This window comes from Rhinoraja longicauda, chromosome 23 (genome assembly GCF_053455715.1).
Source record: "Rhinoraja longicauda isolate Sanriku21f chromosome 23, sRhiLon1.1, whole genome shotgun sequence".
In the NCBI taxonomy this organism is placed as follows: domain Eukaryota; kingdom Metazoa; phylum Chordata; class Chondrichthyes; order Rajiformes; family Arhynchobatidae; genus Rhinoraja; species Rhinoraja longicauda.
In genome coordinates this window covers 2745558-2762049 of record NC_135975.1, presented here as the reverse complement: position 1 = coordinate 2762049, position 16492 = coordinate 2745558, and the positions used below count along the sequence as shown (strand labels likewise).

Here is a 16492-nt window from a genome sequence, read left to right as displayed (position 1 = left end):
AATGGCGGAATAGACTTGATGGGCCAAATGGCCTAATTCCCATCACTTATGAATGAACTTATGACCTCATCTGTCCATTCATCAAATCCAACGCTGGGACGAAGGATGGAATAATCTATATTGGAGTATGGGATGAACCAATTGCCCTTCCACCTTGTGGGAGAAAACGCACTGAGTTTCACGTAACAACCGAGCCAACCTTTCATCTGTCAGCAATAAATGAACAAGGAGCAAACTTGTGTTGCTTGTTCATGTTAATAATTGACCAAATTAAATACCGATCAGGGCAAAGATGTCAAAAGCCCACTGGTTGAGTCAACACAACTGTCAGAAGTTAGGTAATGGTTAAACTGATCAGAAACTCCAAACGCAACAGGTCAAATCCAAAGAGAAATCTTACCTCCTCCTTCTCTTCCTCTCCTCCATCTTCACTTCTCTGCCAAACACAAGGATGAAATGTAAATGAAACAAATATTTAATTTTGATGTGTTATTAAAATATTGTCATAAGTTTAGTTTTTGTGTTTAGTTTAGAGGTACAGCGCGGAAACAGGCCCTTTCGGCCCACCGAGTCCGCGTCGACCAGCGATCCCCGCACACTAACACCATCCTACACACACTAGGGACAAATTTTACAATTACACCAAGCCAATTAACCTACAAACCTGCACGTCTTTGGAGTGTGGGAGGAAACCGATGATCTCGGAGAAAACCCACGCAGGTCACGGGGAGAACGTACAAACTCCGTACAGACGGCGTCCGTAGTCGGGATCGAACCCGGGTCTCCGGCGCTGCATTCGCTGCAAGGCAGCAACTCTACCGCTGCGCCACCGTGACCGCCCAGGTTCACAAGTGACAGGAGCAGAATTAGACCATGCTTTCTCCGGGTGCTCCGGTTTCCTCCCTCACTCGAAAGGCGTGCAAGTTTGTAGGTTAATTGGCTTTAGTAAATTGTAAAATGTCCCTGGTGTGTGTAGGATCGTGCTGGTATAGGGGATGACCGGTGGTCGGCACGGACTCGGTGGGCTGAAGGGCCTGTTTCCATGATGTATCTCTAAAGTCAAAAGTCTAAAGAGAGCAACGTAACATAAATATTAACTCAACTAATACAGAGGGAAAATATTACATCCATTTCTTCACAGGAACGTGAAAGGTGTCATGGGCCATTAGCGGAATGTTTCATGCAAGTGAGTTTGGTTCAGATTCAAGTCTTATAGAAACGTATAAAATTATAAAAGGACTGGATAAGCTAGATGCAGGAAAAATGTTCCCAATGTTGGGGGAGTCCAGAACCAGGGGCCACAGTCTAAGAATAAAGGGGAAGCCATTTAAAACTGAGGCGAGAAAAAACGTTTTCACCCAGAGAGTTGTGAATTTGTGGAATTCTCTGCCACAGAGGGCAGTGGAGGCTGATTCACTGGATGAATTTAAAGGAGAGTTAGATAGAGCTCTAGGGGCTAGTGGAATCAAGGGATATGGGGAGAAGGCAGGCACGGGTTACTGATTGTGGACGATCAGCCATGATCACAAGGATGGCGGTGCTGGCTCGTAGGGCCAAATGGCCTCCTCCTGCACCTTTTTCTATGTTTCTATGACAATATAGCAGCAGGTAAAACAAGAGACATTCATCTTTCCAGAGAATAAAGACCAATTTCGATGTCACCAGATTATGATCCACCAGCTAATTTGAAGATTAATACATTATGGCGCAGCGGTAGAGTTGCTGCCTTACAGCTCTTACAGCGCCAGAGACCCGTGTTCGACCCTAGCTAAGATGCTGTCTGTACAGAGTTTGTACGTTCCCCCTGTGACCTGCGTGTGTTTTCTCCGAGATCTTCAGTTACCTCCGTTGCTCCAAGTACGTAAGTACAGGTTTGTCGGTTAATTGGCTTGGTATGAATATAAATACTGTCCCTCGAGAAGGACCGTGTTAGTGTGCGGGGATCGCTGGTCGGTGCGGGCGAAGGGCCTGTTTCCGCGCTGTATCTCTAAGCTAAACTAAACTAATTATGACAGGACACTACTGCCCGATGGATTAGATTTTGACCTACCTTGTGACGTTTTTCGTACGTGTTTATATTTGCAGGAGGGACATCTCCAAGCCGATCAGATGCAGGAACTGCAAAACCCTGGAAAAAGATAAAGAGTTTATTGCTGACGTTAAACAACAACATCGATACTGAGTCAAACACAAGGTGGTGGAGTAACTCAGTGGGTCAGGCAGCATCTGTGGAGGGAAATGGACAGGTGACGTTTTGGGTTGGGACTCTTCTTTAAACTCCAAAGTAGGGTCCAGACCAATCTGAAGGAAGGTCCTGACTCGAAACGTCGTCTGTCTATTCCCTCCACAGATGCTGCCTGACCCGCTGAGTTACTCCAGCACTCTGTGAAACGTCACCTATCCATGTTCTCCACAGATGCTGCCTGACCCGCTGAGTTACTCCAGCACTCTGTGAAACGTCACCTATCCATGTTCTCCACAGATGCTGCCCGACCCGCTGAGTTACTCCAGCACTTTGTATTTTGCTCAAGAATATAGCATTTACAGTTCCTTGTGTCACAACCACTAGTGATATTTTTGTGAGTTAAAAAGGTTTCATTAGCTCTTCATCACAAACTCATACAGGATGAATAGACGCAAAATGCTGGAGTAACTCCAGTATCTCTGGAGAGAAGGGGCAGCTGATGTTTCAGGTCGAAATATGAGTCTGAAGAAGGGACTCAACCCAAAACGTCACCCATTCCTTCTCTCCAGAGATGTTGCCTGTCCCTCTGAGTTACTCCAGCATTTGTGTCTATCTTCGGTGTAAACCAGCGCCTGCGGTTCCTTCCTACACAGGATGGCGAGACTTCAGGATGTGTTTTAGTGAAACGTCATCTTCTAGCTGACTCAAACTTCACCATTGAGGTGTAGATGGAGTCCCTTCCATCGACTCTATCTACACCTCACGCTGCCTCGGCAAGGCCAGCAGCATCATCAAGGACCAGTCTCACCCCGGCCACTCCCTCTTCTCCCCTCTCCCATCGGGCAAGAGGTACAGAAGTGTGAAAACGCACACCTCCAGATTCAGGGACAGTTTCTTCCCAGCTGTTATCGGGCAACTGATCCGGCCTATCGCCAACTAGAGAGCGGTCCCGACCTCCCATCTACCTCGTTGGAGACACTCGGGCTATCTTTGATCGGACTTTACTGAACTTAATCTTGCACTAAACGTTATTCCTTTCATCCTGGTTCTGTACACTGAGGGTGTGTTGATTGTGATCATGTATTGTCTTTCCGCTGACTGGTTAGCACTCAACAAAAAAGCTTTTCACTGTACCTCGGTACACGTGACAATAATAAACTGAACTAAACTCATATATAAATAAGGATCTCTCCGGGCAGCGGTGAGAAAGTACCTGAAACTCTCAGCATTGCAGCACAACAGGACAAAGTCTCTGACAAAATAACAGCAAGACAACAGCATGGCGGCACGGTGGCGCAGCGGTAGAGTTGCTGCCTTACAGCGAATGCAGCGCCGGAGACCCGGGTTCGTTCCCGACTACGGGCGCCGTCTGTATGGAGTTTGTACGTTCTCCCCGTGACCTGCGTGGGTTTTTTTCCGAGATCTTCGGTTTCCTCCCGCACTCCAAAGACGTGCAGGTTTGTAGGTTAATTGGTTTGGTAAATGCAAAAATTGTCCCCAGTGGGTGTAGGATAGTGTTAGTGCGCGGGGATCGCTGGTCGGCGCGGACCCGGTGGGCCGAAAGGACCTGTTTCCATGTTGTATCTCTAAACTTAAACTAAACTAAACTAAATAACAATTGGAAATCTCCTCCCCTGTCAGACCTTTCTGAAGGAGGTGGATGCTCATAACAATGGTGGCGCAGCGGTAGAGTTGCTGCCTCACAGCGCCAGAGACCCAGGTTCGATCCTGACCTCGGGCGCTGTCTGTAGGGAGTTTGTACTTTCTCCCCGTGACCTGCGTGGGTTTTCTCCGGGTGCTCCGGTTTCCTCCCACACTCCATAGACGGGTTTGTAGGTTAATTGGCTTCGGTAAAGATTGTAAATTGTCCCTAGTGTGTGCAGGATAGTGCTAGTGTGGGGAGCGATCACTGGTTGGCATGGACTCGGTGGGCCGAAGGGCCTGTTTCCGCACTGCATCTTTAAAGCTCAAAATCTAGTATCGACACCATTATTCCAAATGAAGTTGAGAGATTTTTTCCAGATTCTACACCAAGTTTTCCAAGATTCTTTTTCCAGAATAACAGTGAAATATTTACGTGTAAATCAGCTGTGTTCATTTCAGAACATACTGTAAGATATTATAGACAATAGGTGCAGGAGGAGGCCATTCGGCCCTTCGAGCCAGCACCGCCATTCAATGTGTTCATGGCTGATCATTCTCAATCAGTACCCCGTTCCTGCCTTCTCCCCATACCCCCTGACTCCACTATCCTTAAAGCATTCAGAATGTTAAAGCATTCAGTCCCACCCTCCCATTCCACTCTTCAATATGATCAGGGCTGATCTGTAAATCTCCACTCAGAGTGGAAGTCCAGCAACGTGCCTGAACTTAGAGAGTTTACAAGGATGAGGGGGGACCTCATTGAAAAGTACAGAATAGTGAGCGGCTTGGATAGAGTGGATGTGGAGAGGATGTTTCCACTAGTGGGAGAGTCTAGGACTAAAGGATGCAGCCTCAGAATTAAAGGACGTTCCTTTAGGAAGGAGATGAGGGGGAATTTCTTTAGTCAGAGGGTGGTGAAACTGTGGAATTATTTGCCACAGACGGCTGTGGAGGCCAAGTCAGTGGGTATTTTTAAGGCAGAGATAGATAGATAGATTCTTGATCAGTGCGGGTGTCAGGGGTTATGGGGAGAAGGCAGGAGAATGGGGTTAGGAGGGAGAGATAGATCATGAAAGCCATCAAAGGCAGGACCCGAAACGTCACCCATCCCTTCTCTCCAGAGATGCTGCCTGTCCCGCTGAGTTACTCCTGCATTTTGTGTCTATCTTCAGTTTAAACCAGCACCTGCAGTTCTTTCCAACACATGAATGCCATCAAGCCATGCACAGTGCAAAGATAAAGGGTACAGCAGTTAGTGCGAAGATGTAACATTGGTCTGATCAGTCAGTTTATCCCTATTGGCTCTGCCTCCAAATGCCCACCAGCCTCTGTGTAAAATCTCCTTTAAACTTTACCCCTCTCACCTTAAACTCTGCCCTCTATGACAATTTGACAATTTGTCATATTTGATGACAATTCATCCTTGCCTTTACTTTTATTTATAATGAATGTCCCTTGTACCCACTTTGCTGCTGTGACACTGTAAATTTCCCCGGTCTGGGACGTATAAAGGAATATGTTAGACTTTTACAATACCACACTGGGTGAAATTTTCTGACCGCCCGTCCTATCTTTGCCCCTCATAATGATGTGTTGGACTTTTAGACCTTAGACTTTAGAGATACAGGGTGGAAACAGGCCCTTCGGCCCACCGAGTTCACGCCGTACAACGATTGCCCTTTGTACTAGTTTCACAAAATGCTGGAGTAACTCAGCGGGTCAGGCAGCATCTCAGGAGAGAAGGAATGGGTGGCGTTTTGGGGTCGAGAAGAAGGGTATCGCCCCAAAAACGCCACCCATTCCTTCTCTCCAGAAATGCTGCCTGACCCGCTGAGTTACTCCAGCATTTTGTGTCTATCTGCAAACCTGTACGTACATCTTTGGGAGGAAACCGGAGCACCCGGAGAAAACCCACGGGGTCGCAGGGAGAACGTACAAACTCCACACACACATTGACAGACAGCGCTCGAGGTCAGGATGGAACCCGGGTCTATGGTGCTACGAGGCAGCAACTCTACCGCTGCATCACCCTGCCAACCCCCGCTTATCTTCAACACTTACTTGGGGCTCACGTTGTCGACCTTCCCATGGTGAGCCCTGTCAACTGACATCAGTCAGGCAATAGACAATAGGTGCAGGAGGAGGCCATTCGGCCCTTCGAGCCAGCACCGCCATTCAATGTGATCATGGCTGATCATTCTCAATCAGTACCCCGTTCCTGCCTTCTCCCCATACCCCCTGACTCCGCTATCCTTAAGAGCTCTATCCAGCTCTCTCTTGAATGCATTCAGAGAATTGGCCTCCACTGCCTTCTGAGGAATAGAATTCCACAGATTCACAACTCTCTGACTGGAAAAGTTTTTCCTCATCTCAGTTCTAAATGGCCTACCCCTTATTCTTAAACTGTGGCCCCTTGTTCTGGACTCCCCCAACATTGGGAACATGTTTCCTGCCTCTAACGTGTCCAACCCCTTAATAATCTTATACGTTTCGATAAGATCTCCTCTCATCCTTCTAAATTCCAGTGTATATGACAGGCGAATGACAACACACAGAGACAGCAGAAGCAGAAGCAGCTTTATAACTTCTGTTGCCTCAAACGCAAGATGAAGAAGAAGAGGAAGACTTACTTGCAGCTCACCAAAGTCACCGGCAATGAAATGGAGACTTTGTACTTCGTGCGTGAGGAAGACGCACGCAAACAGGATAAGGTGTTTCATGTTGTCCATCTGACACCGATGTGTCACCGATGTGAGTGAGACCAGGTCTCGATCCAACAGTTCTCTTATAAGTTCAAGCAAAGCAACACTAGGAGGTTCCTGCTGAAGACCCTTTCTTCAACCAATGAACACTTCCCGCCCAGAGCTACGGTCAATATTTGTATGTTACTAAACAGCTAAATAAGCCACAAAGGTTGTCTAAACATCATGTTGTCTTATGGTCCTTTCAGAAGATAACCAATGAATGCCTGATTGACTTTTCTTTAGCTTTGTGGAATCTTTGTGGTTGCTTTAGAGTCTATACCATGGAGTTCAATGAATAAAACAACCTCCGTGACTGAGAGACACCTGGTGCATTTTACACATGAAGGTGATAATATATGATGTCGCGTGCTTGCTTTCAAAGTTTAGTTTAGTTTAGTTTAGAGATACAGTGCGGAAACAGGCCCTTCGGCCCACTGGGTCCGCACCGACCAGCGATCTCCGCACACTAACGGCGTAGGCGACGCAGCGGTAGAGTTGCTGCCTCACAGCGCCGGAGACCCGGGTTCGATCCCGACTCCGGGTGCTGTCTGTACGGAGTTTGCACGTTCTCCCCGTGACCTGCGTGTGTTTTCTCCGAGATCTTCGGTTTCCTCCCGCACTCCAAAGACGTGCAGGTTCGTAGGTTAATTGACTTGGGTATAAAAGCAAATGTAAAGCTGGCCCTAGTGTGTGCAGGGTAGTGTTAATGTGTGGGGATCGCTGGTGGGTGCGGACTCTGTTTCCGCACTGTATCTCTAAAACTAAAACTAAAAAAACTAAAACAGAAAATCAGTGTGGGAGTGGGAGGGGGAGGGAGGGGTTATAAGTGTTTGGAAACCTGGAGATCACAGAAAACCAAGGTTGGAGACATACATGAATGAATCTTCAGTGCATTAGAACTGTGTAATCACCCAGCTCAGGGAACGAAAGCAGAGAGCTCAAAGGTCTTGGTGCAAAACTCAAGTGAACATTAATGATTTATAAATCTACCTCATTGGAAAAGGCAGTGAAATGATTTTAGCAAGCAAGTCTGGAACCTTTTTTAAATCTGATCAAAGGTATTTATTTCACAAAATGCTGGAGTAACTCAGCAGGTCAGGCAGCATCTCAGGAGAGAAGGCACTCCAGCATTTTGTGAAATAAATACCTTCGATTTGTGCCAGTATCTACAGTTATTTTCTTACACTACTTTAATCTGATCATGTTTGCCTGGTTACCTATAGCCGTTTCTCCTGAAATGTTTTAATATTTTAAGCGGACATTTGTGATTAAAAGTGCATTTGATCAGATCAGTGGATATTACGGCCTCGGAACAATATTTCATGTCATGACCTTCATCTATTTTATATTTATTTATTTTTATTTTTATTTTTACAGAACTTTTTAGAAAACAAGCCCTCCCACCCTTCCCCCCACACCCCCCCCCCCCCCCCCCCTTATACTAACCCCAAATAAGAAAAAAATAAGAAAAGAAAAAAAGATTAAAGATTGCCTGGGTGTTGGGGGTCCTGCACACGCCTCATGGAATTCCAAACAGAATAAACTGTATATATATGTACATCTCTCCCAAAAAAAACATTGAGAATATGAACAATTCTTCTATATATAGAGGCTCATCATCTGATTAAAACTGAGGAAGCTCATAAATGAACCAAGAGTTTTCTAAACCACTTGGTAGTTATTTCCCTCGAGTGATAATTCAGCCTGCTGCTCGGTTTAGTTTAGTTTAGTTTACAGATCATCATCGGCTGCCACTGGAAGCGAGTGTGACTGTCCTCTCCATAGGGTCGGACGCCTGTGCGTGACTTTGTTTAACGTGGGGAGACTGGTGCACAGACAGTCACCACACGGTCCTTGACAGATCTGGGTCAGGATCCAGTGGCGTGGAGTCCAAGACCACCGGGGACCCTTTTCTGCCGCGGCCTTCATCCATCCGCCTTCCCAGCCGTTGCTATTGAGGGCGTGCAGCGTAAGTTTACTAGGTTAATTCCCGGAATGGCGGGACTGTCACATGTTGAAAGACTGGAGCGACTAGGCTTGTATACACTGGAATTTAGAAGGATGAGAGGGGATCTTATCGAAACGTATAAGATTATTAAGGGGTTGGACACGTCAGAGGCAGGAAACATGTTCCCAATGTTGGGGGAGTCCAGAACAAGGGGCCACAGTTTAAGAATAAGGGGTAGGCCATTTAGAACTGAGATGAGGAAAAACTTTTTCAGTCAGAGAGTTGTGAATCTGTGGAATTCTCTGCCTCAGAAGGCAGTGGAGGCCAATTCTCTGAATGCATTCAAGAGAGAGCTAGATAGAGCTCTTAAGGATAGCGGAGTCAGGGGGTATGGGGAGAAGGCAGGAACGGGGTACTGATTGAGAATGATCAGCCATGATCACATTGAATGGCGGTGCTGGCTCGAAGGGCCGAATGGCCTCCTCCTGCACCTATTGTCTATTGTCTATTGTCTATTGTGACGCTCCCACTAAAGTCAGCCGTCATCCTCCCTCCGCCTGTTCCACCGTTGAGGTCTCGGTTGGATCGCTCTTTGCCAGGGACCTCCCCCTCGACCTTACCGCCATGGGTGACCCTACCAGGAGCGTAGCTCCAGACGGCATCGCTCTGAGGATCTCAGGACCACACGAGCTTCTCTACCACGACAAGGTGACAACCCACGGAGAAGAGTTTAGAGATACAGCACGGAAACAGGCCCTTCGGCCCACCGATTCCGCGCCGACCAGCGATCACCCCGCACATTCTAGCACTATCCCACACACACTAGGGGCAATTTACAATTACCCCAAGCCAAATAGCCTACAAACCTGTACGTCTTTGGAGCGTGTGGGGAAACCAGAGCACCCGGAGAAAACCCACGCGGGTCACGGGGAGAACGTACAAACTCGGCACAGACAGCGCCCATAGTCGGGATCGAACAGGGGTCTCTGGCGCTGTAAGGCAGCAACTCTGTTGAAAGAATGACCCATTTGAAAGAATGGGTCAAACATCAGAACATACTTCAGCCAGTTAGATGATATCTCAGTCGTGATGGGTCTTCCCTTTCCCCTCTTTTAACCAGCTTACCCCGACCTCCCCCCACACATACAATAGTCCTCACGCTCCCCCTCCTCTCTGAACACCCTCGACACCTCGCCCCGGCCTCTGTCCACTCCCCGACCCTCCTCTGACTCCAACCCCCACCCTTGTTGTGTCTTCACCATCCCCCCCCCTGACTGCCCCCTTTCCAAAATGGAACGATCTGTCCCTCAGCAGAGGCCCCACCTTCGTTCCCCCTCCACCCCCACCTCAACGGGTTCCGAGTCAGGAAGAAGGGTCTCGACCCGAAACGTCACCCATTCCTTCTCTCCAGAGATGCTGCCTGACCCGCTGAGTTACTCCAGCATTTTGTGTCTATCTTCGATTTAAACCAGCGTCTGCAGATATTTTTCGTACTCAAACTAAACCAAAGCACTTATCACCAAAAAAACGATTAAGAAAGAGTGACAGATGGCAAATAACTAACGTTTAATCCGATACAAGCTCTTCTTCCCAAAGTAATTCACTTGTAAAAGTTATTTTATCTCCTCGGTAAGGGTCGGTTTCAAAGCTTGTTTCTTTGCCCCACTTCTGAGATTGGGCGCAAGTCACGGGGAATACTGAAGAGGGAGACTTTTGTCAGCAAGTGGTACAGACCAGGGGCTCTCTTGTACACTGGGAAATAGAGCTAACACGGGGCAAGGTGTTTTAAAAAATATATAATTGAAGATTGCATTTTGAACAGGATACTGCCTGTACAATCTGTACATTAATGCAGATTTTCAGTGGGGGTTGCGGAACGAAACAGCACAAATTTAAACACACTCCTATCAGTCAGAGAACAGTAGTTGACCCATTCACCTGCATCAAGAGGTGGCAAAGACATATTAACATCACTCTGAAGTGCTGTACGCCAGTCTCCAAGCAAACGGATAAAGGGCTTTGTCATATTCAGTGGAGGGATTTATAAATGATAACGTTACTGCGTTTATCCGAAAGAGTTTTCGTAAATATTAAGCAGAATGGCATGAATCAGGGGCCAGGGGCCATCACAGTTTAAGAATAAGGAGCAGGCCATTTAGAACGGAGATGAGGAAAAACTTTTTCAGTCAGAGAGTTGTGAATCTGTGGAATTCTTTGCCTCAGAAGGCAGTGGAGGCCAATTCTCTGAATGCATTCAAGAGAGAGCTAGATAGAGCTCTTGAGGATAGCAGAGTCAGGGGGTGTGGGGAGAAGGCAGGAACGGGGTACTGATTGAGAATAATCAGCCATGATCACATTGAATGGTGGTGCTGGCTCGAAGGGCCGAATGGCCTCCTCCTGCACCTTTTGTCTATTGTTTATTGAATGTTGAATTTCCCCAGACTTAACCCCCTCCTTTCCCTCCTCTCCCCTCTCTCTCCCACAACCCAGTACACACTCATTTCACCCACCATTTCCAACCCTACTCCCCCCCCCCCCATTCGCCTGATCACACAGAGATGTACAAAATCATGAGAGGAATAGATCGGTTAAACGCACAGAGCCTCTTGCCTAGAGTAGGGGAATCAAGAACCAGAGGACATAGGTTTTAAGGTGAAGGGAGGAAAGATTTAATAGGAACCTGAGAGTTAACTTTTTTCACACAAAAGTGTGGTGTGTGTGTGTGGAACGAGCTGCCAGAGGAGGTAGTTGAGGCAGGGATTATTGCAACAGTTAAGAAACATTTAGACAGGGACATGGATAGGACAGGTTTGGAGGGATATGGGCCAAATGGAGGGATATGTGCGGCACGGTGGCGCAGGATAGAGTTGCTGCCTTACAGCGAATGCAGCGCCGGAGACTCAGGTTCGATCCTGACTACGGGCGCCGTCTGTACGGAGTTTGTACGTTCTCCCCATGACCTGCGTGGGTTTTCTCCGAGATCTTCGGTTTCCTCCCACACTCCAAAGACGTGCAGGTATGTAGGTTAATTGGCTGGGCAAATGTAAAAATTCCCCCTAGGGTGTGTAGGATAGTGTTAGTGTGCGGGGATCGCTGGGCGGAGTGGACCCGATGGGCCGAAGGGCCTGTTTCCGCGCTGTATCTCTAAATCTAAATCTAAATCTAAAAAAAATGGAGGCAGATGGGGCTAGTGTAGATGGGGCACGTTGGTCGGCGTTGGCATGTTGGGCCAAAGGGCCTGATTCCGTACTGCATCTCTAAATCAAAAAGCAGTTAGGAATGGGCAGTAAATGGCACTGCCAATGCAGAGGAGATTAGTTTAACATGGTATCTTGTACAGCACAGACATTGTGGGCTCAAGGGCCTGTTTCTGTGCTGTGCTGTTCTGTGATGTACGCTCGGTGTACTAGATAGTTCCGTCGTGATACAAGGGTTGAGTTCCAAAGAAACCTCATGTCATAACAAGTAGACACAGGGAACTGCAGATGCTGGTTTACAATAAAAGACACAAAGTGCTGGAGTAACACAATGGACCAGGCAGCATCGCGAGGACATGGATAGACGACTTTTCAGGTCGGGACCTTTTTTATTCCCGAAGTTTTCAATTTTTACCGACGACAATTAACCTACGAACCGGCACGTCTTTGGAGTGTGGGAGGAAACCGGAGATCCCAGGAGAAAACCCACGCAGGTCACGGGGAGAACGTACAAACTCCGTACAGACAGCACCCGTAGTCGGGATGGAACCCGGGTCTCCGGCGCTGTGAAGCAGCAACTCTGCCGCTGTGCCACCTAACGTACAATAGTGTGAAGACCTGCACTAACGTCCAAGTACATGGGGTTACATTTCATAGCGGCAGCTGGGAATTTGAAAAACAATCAATTAAGTGAATCAGTGATGGCAATCATCAATGTTAATCCATTTCTTATTGTATAAACCAGCTGGTCTGGTATTTTCTCTTCTTTGTTAATTTGTCAGAATGTGGTCTTGATCAGGCCAGTATTTATTGATCGTTCTGATATTGGGTCTTTGATCGTTCTGATATTGGGTCTTTGATCGATCTGATATTGGGTCTTTGATTGATCTGATATTGGGTCTTTGATCGTTCTGATATTGGGTCTTTGATCGATCTGATATTGGGTCTTTGATTGATCTGATATTGGGTCTTTGATCGTTCTGATATTGGGTCTTTGATTGATCTGATATTGGGTCTTTGATCGTTTAGATATTGGGTCTTTAATTGATCTGATATTGGGTCTTTGATTGATCTGATATTGGGTCTTTGATCGATCTGATATTGGGTCTTTGATTGATCTGATATTGGGTCTTTGATTGATCCGACATTGGGTCTTAGATCGTTCTGATATTGGGTCTTTGATCGTTCTGATATTGGGTCTTTGATTGACCTGATATTGGGTCTTTGATCGTTCCGATATTGGACACTGTTTACCTCTATTACACAAGTTCACAGATGATGTAGAATTAGGCCATTCGGCCCATCGAGTCCACTCCACAGTTCAATATATCCTCCAGTTCTCAATTCCCCTACGCTGGATAAAAGACTGTGCATCTATCTGATCTACTCATAGAGTCATAGAGTCATAGAGCGTGGAAACAGGCCCTTCGGCCCAACTTGCCCCTGCTGACCAACATGCCCCAACTCCACCAGTCCCACCTGCCTGCGTTTGGCCCATTTCCCTCTAAACTATCCCTATCCATGTACCTGCCTGAATGTTTCTTAGACGTTGCGATAGTCCCTGCCTCAACTACCTCCTCCAGCAGCTCGTTCCACACACCCACCACCCTCTGTGTGAAAGTTACCCCGCAGGTTCCTATTAAATCTTTCCCCACTCACCTTAAACCTGTGTCCTCTGGTCCTCGAATCCCCGACTCGGTAAAGGACTCTGTGCATTTACACGATCTATACCTCTCAATGATTTTGTACACCCCTATAAGGTCACCCCTCATCCTCCTGTGCTCCAAGGAATCGAGTCCCAGCCTGCTCAACCTTTCCTGTAGCTCAGACCCTCCAGTCCTGGCAACATCCTGCGCCCTTTCCAGCTTGAAGACATCTTCCCTATATCAGGCTGACCGCGTGCCAAATGCATTTGTCTGAGACTCCACTTAAAGGAAGATTAGTTCCGACTCCTGGCATCTGTATAACAAAATGGAGAGCTTAGTTTAGTTTAGAGATACAGCGCGGAAACAGGCCTTTCAGCCCACCGGGTCCTTGGCGACCAGCGATCCCTGCACACTAACACTACCCAATACCCACTAGGGACAATTTTTACATTTATACCAAGCCAATTAACGTACAAACCCGGAAGTCTTTGGAGTGTGGGAGGAAACCGAAGATCTCGGGGAAAACCTACGCAGGTCACGGGGGAACGTACAAAACTCCGTACAGACAGCAGTCGTGATCGAACCCGGGTCTCCGGCGCTGCATTCGCTGTAAGGCAGCAACTCTACCGCTGCGCCACCGTGACCGCCCAGATTAGGTTAGAGTCAGAACAGCCATGGATTAATTAAATGGCGGGCCAAATGCAGGCAGGTGGGACTAGTGTAGATGGGGCATGTTGGTCAGTGTGTGGCAGGTGGGACTAGTGTAGATGGGGCATGTTGGTCAGTGTGGGCAAGTTGGGCCAAAGGGCCTGTTTCCACGTTGTGTGACTGTGTGACTCTGGAGGTAGAATAAACGGGTCCTTTTCAGAATGGCAGGCAGTGACTAGTGGGGTACCGCAAGGCTCAGTGCTGGGACCCCAGCTATTTACAATATATATTAATGATTTGGATGAGGGAATTGAATGCAACATCTCCAAGTTTGCGGATGACACGAAGCTGGGGGCAGTGTTAGCTGTGAGGAGGATGCTAGGAGGCTGCAACGTGACTTCGATAGGTTAGGTGAGTGGGCAAATGCATGGCAGATGCAGTATAATGTGGATAAATGTGAGGTTATCCACTTTGGTGGCAAGAACAGGAAAGCAGACTATTACCTGAATGGTGGCCGATTAGGAGAAGGGGAGATGCAACGAGACCTGGGTGTCGTGGTGCACCAGTCATTGAAAGTAGGCATGCAGGTGCAGCAGGCAGTGAAGAAAGCGAATGGTATGTTGGCAAATATAGCGAGGGGATTTGAGTTTAGGAGCAGGGAGGTTCTGCTGCAGTTGTACAGGGCATTGGTGAAACCACACCTGGAGTATTGCGTACAGTTTTGGTCTCCTAATCTGAGGAAAGACATTCTTGCCATAGAGGGAGTACAGAGAAGGTTCACCAGATTGATTCCTGGGATGGCAGGACTTTCATATGAAGAAAGACTGGATAGACTCGGCTTGTACTCGCTGGAATTTAGAAGATTGAGGGGGGGATCTTATAGAAACTTACAAAATTCTTAAGGGGTTGGACAGGCTAGATGCAGGAAGATTGTTCCCGATGTTGGGGAAGTCCAGAACAAGGGGTCAACAGTTTAAGGATAACGGGGAAGTCTTTTAGGACCGAGATGAGAAAGTTTTTTTTCACACAGAGAGTGGTGAATCTGTGGAATTCTTTGCACAGAAGGTAGTTGAGGCCAGTTCATTGGCTATATTTAAGAGGGAGTTAGATGTGGCCCTTGTGGCTAAAGGGATCAGGGGGTATGGAGAGAAGGCAGGTACGGGATACTGAGTTGGATGATCAGCCATGATCATATTGAATGGTGGTGCAGGCTCAAGAGCTGCACCTATTTTCTATGTTTCTATGTTTCTAGTTGGGACAGGTACGATCACCATGTTTTATTTTGGTTTATTTGGTTATTTATTTGTCTGTTTTTTAATCTATATATACTGAACTTTTTTTTAATGTTCATTACAGAGTTGCTGCCTGGGGCTGATGGGGGAGACAGAGAGGAAAGGGGTAGTTAAGAAGTTTTCAGATGGGTACGTGGAAGTGCAGGAATTGAGGGAAGAAGGACTTCTGGAAAGGAGATGAGGAAGAATGTCTTTAGTGAGAGGGTGGTGAATCTGTGGGATTCATTGCCACAGTCAGTGGAGGCCAAGTCAGTGGGTATTTATTAAAGCAGATATTGAAAGATTCTTGATCAGTGCGGGTATCGGGGATTATGGGGAGAAGGCAGGAGAATGGGGTTAGGAGGGAGAGACAGATCAGCCATGATTGAATGGCGGAGTGGACTTGATGGGCTGAATGGCCTAATTCTGCTCCTATAACATAGAAGAGGGAGGGGGGATAGAGAGGGGGAGGGAGAGGGGGAGAGAGGGAGGGGGGTATGAGAGAGGGGGTATGAGAGAGGGGGTATGAGAGAGGGGGAGAGAGGGAGGGGGAGAGGGGGAGTGGGGGAGAGAGGGAGGGGGGAGAGAGGGAGGGGGGAGAGAGGGAGGAGAGAGGGAGGGGGAGAGGGAGGGGGTATGAGAGAGGGGGTATGAGAGAGGGGGGTATGAGAGAGGGGGAGAGAGGGAGGGGGAGAGGGGGAGTGGGGGAGAGAGGAGGGGGAGAGAGGGAGGGGGGAGAGGGAGGGGTATGAGAGAGGGGGGTATGAGAGAGGGGGGTATGAGAGAGGGGGAGAGAGAGAAGGGGCAGAGAGGGAGGGGGAGAGAGGGAGAGAGAAGGGGAGAGAGACAGAGAGAGAGAGAGAGAGAGAGGGGGAGAGGGGAGAGAGGGAGGGGGGGAGGGAGGGAGGGGTTTGAGAGAGGGGAGAGAGGAAGGGGGAGAGAGGGAGAGAGAGGGGGAGAGAGAGAGAGAGAGAGAGAGAGAGAGAGAGAGAGGGAGAGAGGGGGAGAGAGGGGGAGAGAGGGGGAGAGAGGGAGAGAGAGGGGGGGAGAGAGAGAGAGAGAGAGAGAGAGAGAGAGAGAGAGAGGGGGAGAGGGAGAGAGGGAGAGGGAGAGAGAGGAGGGGGAGAGAGGGAGGGGGAGAGAGGAGGGGGAGAGAGGGAGAGAGGGAGGGAGGGAGGGAGGGAGGGAGGGAGGGGAGCAGATGAGGTT

At 48.1% G+C, this 16492-nt stretch overlaps 1 protein-coding gene across 1 annotated transcript in view; it reads right to left on the bottom strand.

Annotated features, from left to right (window-relative positions):
* Positions 1-6615, bottom strand: part of itih2 (inter-alpha-trypsin inhibitor heavy chain 2) — a 52373-nt gene extending 45758 nt beyond the window's left edge. The window contains exons 1-3 of the mRNA XM_078419487.1: positions 6460-6615; positions 2051-2128; positions 401-436 (exon numbers count right to left, since the gene is read on the bottom strand). Of these exons, the coding sequence (XP_078275613.1) occupies positions 401-436; positions 2051-2128; positions 6460-6558 (213 nt within the window). The 5' untranslated portion in view covers positions 6559-6615. The remainder of the gene's footprint in view (positions 1-400; positions 437-2050; positions 2129-6459) is intronic.
* Positions 6616-16492: the final 9877 nt, after the last annotated feature.